The following is a 9,052-nucleotide window of genomic DNA, read 5'->3' as shown; positions in this document are numbered from 1 at the left end:
TGACAATATCTGACATTCAAAAAGTATTTAGGGAACAGCCAAAACCAGATTCACTGCTGAAAATATCTCGCAAACAGCTAAAACCAGATTCACTGCTGAAAATATTTGAAATTCAGAGAACGAAAGAATAATATATGAGAACTCTTGTAAGTAAACATGTTATTGAACAAGATCAAGATTGTCAACAAAGACCACGAATAAAATTTTCTTGGCAACGATCCAGATCGTCAACAAATACTACTATCCTAAGATTACCCTTGAATGCAGGAGGCATATTGCGAATTCTTGTTTTTGGAACGTACTTCTCATCCCAACGCATCAAATAAAAGCATTACGGATGCACACTGATTCGGATTACTTGATACTTGACTTTCACATTCCCCATTCTACCGAAGATTCCTACAGTAATGGGAGATTTCACAAAAGGATTCGAAAATAATGCAGCCAGACCATTGGCAAAGTCGCTTCGTCGTGTCCAATGTTATAAATAAAACATACTAGTGAAATTTCGACCGTGACCTAGATAATTCCACTTACCAAGATCATCTGACAGGGCCGGTTTGTCTATTCAATCTGCTTGCGAGCTGTCAACAAAAAACAAGAAGAAAATAGCAAAGAATTTAACAAGAGCGGCACACGTCATTTGATGAGTAAAAGAAACGAAAGTAAAAGGTGTAAGTAAGCATACCATCTTCGACATTCTTTTTTCTCTTTGGTGAGAGACCAGCTATCCATTTCTCACTTGGAATGAGAGCATACCATTTTCTGCTTGAGCGGCATAGTGCAGAGCTGTTTTGCCATCGCAATTGAAAAAAGAGAGAAGAGGAAATGATAGAGACAGTAAATCTGTCTGTCTCTATCATTTCTTGCTCTCTCTTCTATCAAATTGGTATGGGAGCCAGTTTTTGAAGAGGTGTTTCTCTGGAATCTCTATATAAAGAAAACTAATCCTAAAAATACATTAGAACTGTACTTATTTGTTTCATGCATCTAGCATGCATTCTTTATCGAGCTTGAAGACTTGAAGACTAGCAGATTAAACTATTTGTCTATGCATGCAACATCGTAATTAACAAAATGGAGCATGAGAATAACTTTGAGTTAACAGCAGTGGGACTTGAGTTAAAAAAAAAACAATTGGAAAAACAAAGAGAAATTGTCAGTTTTATCAAAGTGATAATTGTATCTTCTTCTGATCATGAACAACTTGGTCTTTGAGAAAATCTACACCAACCACATCTTTGTGAAATTTTATAGAATTCTCAAAATATGGTGTATTGAAACCCCTTCTCAACAATATCAATTATCATGTCCATGCATTCTGCTTTTCTAAAAATTATTCTATCAACGTTATAATCTCATATTTATACCTTGATAGAGGTTATTGTTAATATGCATGTCCTTTGCAACAATGTACACAACATGACAATTGATAACCAGACCTGCTCTTTTATCCAATAGTATTTTCATTTGTGTTTTAAATGGTTTCTTCTTCATTTGTCATTTGAATGATTGAAAAAATTCCTTCTGAATTTGCACGATATAGTCAAGGTATATCAATAATAGTTCAATGCTGATTTTCTTTGATTGTGCTACAAAATTATTCCAATATGTGAAATTGTTAGTAACTTGTAATCACATGAGAACATCATATAATCCACTACTGTTTATTTTTTCAACCATCAAAGTTAGTATCTTTGGAGACTTAATGATTTTTCTTGATAGAATCTTTGATTTGAAAATGGAGAACAACACACAACTTTTCTCTAGGATAATATTTGGCAATGAGAGTTGTTAGTTTGAATTTTTTGATGAAAAATTGATATTTTTAAAGTTTAAAATGGAGGTTAACAGAGCCATATGAGAAGACAGAGAAAAGAGACATGGCTTCTTTTACTAATAAGGAATTGCTTGCTATGAGTCATGTTAGCACAAATTACTATTACAAAGAAAAAAATCAATTTGCAAAATAATCCATTAAAAAATTGAGCAAAAAGATTACAAAACAAAGCCTTGACTTGAAAAGTAATTTGACCAAAGATCAACTGGAAAATATGTGTTGTAGCGTACATCAACATATCATGGTGTGTGATCAATGTGAATGGACCAAACCTTTGTGGTGTGTGAACAAAGTAAAATAGAGAACTCAATGTATTCCTCCATATTAAAGTTATTGTGTATACCTTGCCAAGTGCAATTTCTCTAAGGCAAAATACATGTAGATCCAAAATACAAGCATGTTGCAATAGTGACATGCCCCGATCATAGGGAAATGAAAGGCAATGGTTCACAAGGCACAAAGAGAGCACATAAGGGATCCACTATCTAGGGCCAGTATGAACATTTAGATAAATCACATATATCAAAAATGTTTATAATGAATTGACCTCATCCCACAAATATAGTGGAAATATGATAACAATGTAAGAAGATCACATATGATGAACACCACAATTTTTTTTTGGTCAACATAGAAAAAGATAACAAAGAGAGATCTCAATGCTTTGCATCATCTCCAAGTAGACAAAACAAGAGAAAATTTCTAAAAATAACACATCTATGATACACCATGTATATAACAAATAGATGGATTATCAAAATATAGTTGATCCCTTTATTCCATTATTCCTATAATCTTGATATCATATTTATTATATGTATCTTGATATAATTGTTGTGTATAGAGATGTTTTTTCTATAATGAGGTTCGCTATACATACATGATCAATAAGAATTATTTATGGGAGATTTCCTTTAATCTTCACACTGATATATAATGGTCATTTTAGGATAAGGTAAAATTAACCTTGCAATCCTTAGACATCCACATGCCTATATGGTCTTTGGAAAGTGTGTTCCTTAGGACATGGGAGAAAAATATTAAATATTTATACTTTATGGCTATTTGTAATTCAATTTTCAAGACTGCAACATGATGAGGTGATGAATATAAATAAAAATGGATAACTGATGTAGGAGCATCCCTGGTTGATGAGCAATCTTGCATCATCCAAACATATTTTCTTTTAGTTTTGATCTTGTTTAGTTCTTTGTGCAGTGTTTTGTGTTCTTACCAGTTGGTACCGGTAGTTGCTTGTTCTTCGTGGTGGATCTTATTTTTGCTTTCTAGGAGGTTTCATGTGCTTGATTCCATATTTTTAGTTCATTCAGGTTCTTTTTCGGCTAGTTATCACTTTCGGTTGAATTTTTCTGGGTTTTGGGACAGTTCTTGTGCTTATCGATTGGTTTTCCTTTATTATCGGTGTGATTCTTGGCGTGTAAAAATATCTTGGGTCTTTTTTTATGTTCTTTGGCATGTGGCTGACCTTCTTGCTGAATCACATCGCTTGGTTGTTATTATCTGGAAAGATTTATTTAATTCTTAGGGTCATCCTAATTACACATTTTATTTTTTGCATTGGTAAATGTAATATAATGAGGTTGACCTAGATATGTTCTAGTCGGTATAAATATGTTATTATGTGATCATTTGTAAGGGCAGAGGAAGTAGAATTGGGAATAAGGATTGAGATTCACATATTGTGATCTAGTTGATTCTTAGAGTCCCAGATTGAATTGTATCTTTCTCATAGCCTACATGTAACCGTTTAATTGCCAGATGCTCTTTGATGACTATATGATGATTGTGGGATGTTTGTCAGAAGTTATAAAGGAATAATATGATCCATTTATGTACTCTGGTTATCTTTTCTCGCTGCTTTCATTGTGTTTCTCTAGCTACATAAGTTGATTGAACTCTACCACAGATTCTTCGTGTCTTTTGTTTTGATTTTCTTCTATTTCCCATGGATTTTTTCTTTGACAAATTGCTTCCATCGTTTAGTAAAATTGTCATGTGAGCCCTTAAACAAGGTAAGTCATGGTCAAAAAGCAAGTGTGTTGATTAATATTTAATGAAGTTTAATTTGATTTTAGTTAGAACATTTCTTTCAAAATATTACAAAATTCATTAGTGTTACCAAATATGTATGTCTTTACTGTCTTTCTAGTTCATTTTAATTTTCTTTTAATAAATTTTAAAATGAAGGATTAGTTCTATTGAAACTAATATACTATATTCTACAATCTTGTACTTGGAATAGATTCATACATCACCTAAATTTTTATATATACACTTCTTAATAAAACATACTTTGATTTCACCTTTCATAGTGTAAAGTTACTGGGAAAATTCCTCATACTTTCCCAAGGCTTGTTGGTATTTTTTCACTATCATAAAATAGTATTGAAGTGTAAGAAAAAATTTCATAGGAGACATCTCACCATATTTTTTTTTCATTTAATTTAATTGTAAATAAATGAATGCAGATCCCACTTTTCTCAATTCCCTCTTTTTATAAGAGAATGGAACAAAAAATAAACATATTCTTTAATACATAAATTTTGTATAAAATGAATTTTAAAAAATTTAGTTATTCCACACCAATTTTTATATTGATATTTTATTTCATTGTTGCAATGCTACTCACTTCCTTTGTCACAACACATTAATAGTGTTGCTCACAACAAAATTGCAACCCACATAATTTATAGTCTATATTACAAAATCCACATTTCAATGCACAATATTGAAAGATACTCTGATATCATATTGGATAATTAAAATATCTAAAATAATAAAGAATATATATCAAATAAAAACTTAAATGTATTATACATTATCAAGATAAATTACATAGTAGCTTATATGTTGTTTCTTTTTCCCTCAATATTGATAAAATGATTAGTATTAATAAATTTCATACATGATTCTAAAATAATTTAGAATAGACTCTAGAAAAATCTAGAATGGTTAAATAAATAATTTAAAAAAAAAAAGTTAATGAAAAAAACATCTCTCAAGAAAGAAATCTAGACATAAAAGGAAATGTTCCACGAATTAAAATATTTTAAATACATACCATATATAAATATTATCTCCAATAGACTCATATTATTTATGAAAAACAAACAATGATACATATTTATAGGTACGTAAGATCCAACAATCTTCATATAAATTTGCTTGACACCAAACCATAACTATTTTGACTGAAAACTGAAACTCAAGATCTCATCTACAATTTCTATTGACCCTCTGATTCTCGGAAGCTTTCTCCTTTGTTTTCTTCATCTCCTTCGTTTTCTTCCCTTATGAAAAATCTCTTAAGAAAGAAATCTAGACATAAAAGAAAAGATACTCCTTCATTGGTGTCTTCCTTATTTTTTTTGATCGCTGGACACTTCTCATCAATATACTGCTATCTGAATCTTTGTACTATAATCTTTGTTTCTTTAATTCCCGAAACAAAGATACACATAGCAAAATCGTTAATTCCCAAAACTTTGTTAGCATAACCATTTGCTAACAATCAGTTTGCTAGCTTTGTTTCTTTAATTTGGATCCGCTATCTGAAACTTTGTTTCTTTAATTCCCGAAACTTTTGCAAACAATCATTTTGAATTTAAAAGATTCAGAATTATGTGATCGTACATTGCACAAATCATTTCCCAATTGTTTCTTGCTGTTTCATTTTTACCGATTCTTGTTGAACCGTGTCTGTTCGACGAAACGACATTGTCAAATATAAGGCAACATTAAATTCATCACTAGGGGTATGCGCACCTTTTTATTGCTCTTCTTGTTACCCTACCTTTTTATTATTGCCCTCTCCATCATCCCTTAACTATTTTGGCTTCAAAAACGTTCATATTGTACACCAAAATAATCTTTGTACATCAAAGTAATCTTTGTATTATATAACAGTGCACACAGCGCTTTCTATTGAATCCCACAATCATTCTGCACCTATTTTACAATTTTTCTGTCTACATAACAGAAACGTTATGCATTCACAATTTTACCACCAGATAAACCACGCCCCTCCATCATTCTCTTGTCCATCCCAAAAATTACGTTGATCTTGCCAACAGCCAAAACCAGATTCACTCCTGAAAGTATCTGACATTTAACAAGTATTTAAGAAATTTAGAGGACGAAAGATTAATATATGAGAACAGTTGTAAATAAACGTGTTATTGCAAAATGTTATACCTGCAGAATCACATTTTCTTGGCCACGATCAAGATCGTCAACAAAGACTACTATCCTTGAATGCAGGAGGCGTCTTGCCAACTGTAAAACAGAAAACAAGAAGAAAACAGCTAAGAATTTGACAAGAGCTGCACACGTCATTTGACGAGGAAAAGAAACGAAAGTAAAAGGTGTAAGTAAGCATACCATCTTCGACATTTTTTTTCTCTCTGGTGAGAGACCAGCTATCCATTTCTCCGCCCTATCTGCGTTGCCTAACGATGCTGCAACCCTAAGCAAATTCTCCGCCCTTGGTGCTTGCATTATTTCACCACTTGTGCTCTCAAGAAATTTCTTGATATTAGAATTGGAGCTTAAACATTTTTCTGCAGAACCGATTCCAACAGCCGAAGAAAACAAAAGCAAGCTTCTGTGCTCATCGGATTCCAATTTCTTCATAATACAGAGGCCTCATACACACACCCACTCTGTTTCCGCAGCTCCTCTGGAATCTGTGAATCGAAAATCCCTCTCAATTTCTCCCTGATCCAGCACCGCCAAAAGGGTCGACAAAAACTTTCGCCCGCCTTCCATCAATCTCAGGTGCAAAAATTTTGCCGATTGATCAAGAAAGCATTGAATGCTGCTTAGAATACCACAACACAATCAGAGCAGTTAATCATGTATGTAATAAGTTGCATGCAATAAAATTCTGTCTAGATAAAGCAGCTAAGGTAAATGGAGAAGCCGGTTTTTAGTAGACTCGACCTGTTCATCCACACTTGACTGCCTTTATGTAAGTGCAAGAAATTGTATTGATTATCTATAAGAGTCTCGATCATGTTATCTACAATGGTGTTGATCATGATCTTCCATTAGAATCTTGTCAGAACTTGTAAATTACAAAATTGAATTATTAAATCAATTCAAAATTCAAAAATTCAATTTTTTTAAAAATCAGTTCATATTTTTTTTACCATCTCCAATTTGCGTTGCATCCATTATTGTTGGTGTTTGGTTAAGATCAATACAAAATGGCAACCTATGTCCTCCAGTGCTTTGTTGATCATGTAAAGCTGCAACCATACATGCATTTGATAAATTGACATAGATAAAGAGTCAAGTGTAAGAGTAAAATATGTATAGTTAATCTAAATAACTTTAGTGTTCTTAATTACCATCTATAATTTGTACTTCATCTATTGTTGTTTGATTTAGATCAATAGAGAAGGGCAACTAGTGTTGAGCATTTTTTTCTTCATCCAAAGCTATAAAGACATATTATTAACATATAAAATAAAAGAAAGAATTATTGCTATGTAAAAGTACTAAAATAATGTTGAAAGTATGTACTCACAATGTTGTTACTTGATATTAATAGTTTCATTGACTATTGCTATGCTTGAACGATTGAAGACCTTTTATCCTTTTTTTTTCTACCACTTGTATACGGAAACTGGAATTTTTCATGCCCCTCAACTCTTTCATTTAAGCCTTGACGAATTGTGTTTCTTCTTTGATGAATAGAATGACGTTTGTGCATTTTGCTTGGACTAAACCATGTCGATAGTCTTTTCATAGGCATATTCTCTGAGCCATGGATCGATGTAAATTTGGAAGATGAACCAAGAGATGTTTGGAGATCATTTTTAAATCTCTCCACAAATAGACTAACAATAAATTTTTCATCATCTTTGCTTGGTAAATCTTGAAGTAGTGAATGTATATAATTAACTGAATTTTGGAACTTATCATTGGAGGTATCAAATGATTTCCAAGCTCTATAATAGACATTAAAATTCTAATATAAAAAAAAAGTGAAAAAAAATAATTTATTAATAAAATGGTGATATTGAAACTACCTGTTTTTAGGTCTTCACTAGTGGCAACAACAGTCATATCTTGATTTGCAAAAGGAATGCAACAATCTATAACTAGAATAAGAATTAATTAATTTTAAGAACCACAACATTACCAATGTTATTATTCTCACAACTAGAATTCCCTGTGACCTTATCATCATCATTAACAAATGGAGTAACATATGTAATTCATTAAGAACATTTTAGTTAGTTTTAAGAAAAAAATATAATAATTATTAAAAAAATATACATAAAATACTTCAATGTTAAATTAGACTTACCAACAACTTGTTCATGCTCATTCATTTTCTTTCTCTTTAGGAGATCTGAAATCTTCAACACATGTTTGCATGTATTCCCCCATTGTGCCCACTGACAATCGCCCACTGACAATCATATACATGCAAATTTGGTCCAAATTTTCTTACAAGATACCATTTCATTGGAACAAATTGACTTTTTATCTTGTATGTGTTAGGGAGGAGATCATATGGATGACAATCTATAGCTGGTATTGTTTTTGACCTCTCTAATGCACTCATAATATCTTTCTTTTTTGAAGTTAGTTAAAAATCTAGATAGCTACAAATATCTTTTGTTTTTATAAAATGGTTCTAACCTATGAAGAAGTGTATGGATAAGCCAATTCATTCTCCTTGTGCATTTCTTAGCACGGTCATTTAGATAATGACTCTTCATTTGGCAATGGTAAGACTCTATGGAAGCATTGGTTTCCTGATTTGCATGAGAGAAATTTTGAAAGCTTTTTGCCCACATTGCTATACAAACAAAGTTAATGATGTCTTAGTAAATACAAAAAATGACAAAAATAATACAATTATATAGAAAGAAATTTATTTTTTTTACAAACTTACAATTACGACCCTCATCATGACACCAAGTTTTTTGAAAGTAATCAATAAATTTCTTCTCTTCTTTGAATTCCTCAATGAATTCTTTAATCAATCGAGCAGTTCTATCTTCATTATCACTCATTGCATCCATTATATCACCCAATCTATCAAACATTTTTTCTCCAACATCCTTACTATTGACATACCCAGATTATAAAAAACAATATCAATTTTTAGGGTTAAAACATGTGTAATTTTTTACATAATTTTTTAAATTATTAACTTACCTATAAAAATTTTTT

The 9,052-nt window shown here is 31.5% G+C and overlaps 1 protein-coding gene across 1 annotated transcript; it reads right to left on the bottom strand.

Annotated features, from left to right (window-relative positions):
* Positions 1-5,001: 5,001 nt before the first annotated feature.
* On the bottom strand, positions 5,002-6,923 carry LOC131071668 (uncharacterized). The gene is made up of 4 exons (XM_058007607.2): positions 6,803-6,923; positions 6,242-6,677; positions 6,056-6,136; positions 5,002-5,962 (listed from the first exon to the last, which is right to left on the bottom strand). Exons 2-4 carry the CDS (start codon positions 6,491-6,493, stop codon positions 5,846-5,848), a joined length of 450 nt encoding a protein of 149 aa, XP_057863590.2. The 5' UTR covers positions 6,494-6,677; positions 6,803-6,923; the 3' UTR covers positions 5,002-5,845.
* Positions 6,924-9,052: the final 2,129 nt, after the last annotated feature.

This window comes from Cryptomeria japonica, chromosome 4 (assembly GCF_030272615.1).
Source record: "Cryptomeria japonica chromosome 4, Sugi_1.0, whole genome shotgun sequence".
NCBI classification, from domain to species: domain Eukaryota; kingdom Viridiplantae; phylum Streptophyta; class Pinopsida; order Cupressales; family Cupressaceae; genus Cryptomeria; species Cryptomeria japonica.
The sequence above is the reverse complement of the archived record's forward strand: the minus strand, read 5'-3'. Positions and strand labels throughout refer to the sequence as shown.

Excerpts from the sequence above, each read along its gene's own strand:
- LOC131071668 (XM_058007607.2), bottom strand. The coding sequence starts at position 6,493 with ATGAAGAAATTGGAATCCGATGAGCACAGAAGCTTGCTTTTGTTTTCT. Across the intron at positions 6,137-6,241 it reads GAAAAAAAATGTCGAAGATG|TTGGCAAGACGCCTCCTGCA; the intron begins GTATGCTTACTT and ends TCTGTTTTACAG. Across the intron at positions 5,963-6,055 it reads AAGAAAATGTGATTCTGCAG|ATACTTTCAGGAGTGAATCT; the intron begins GTATAACATTTT and ends GTTAAATGTCAG.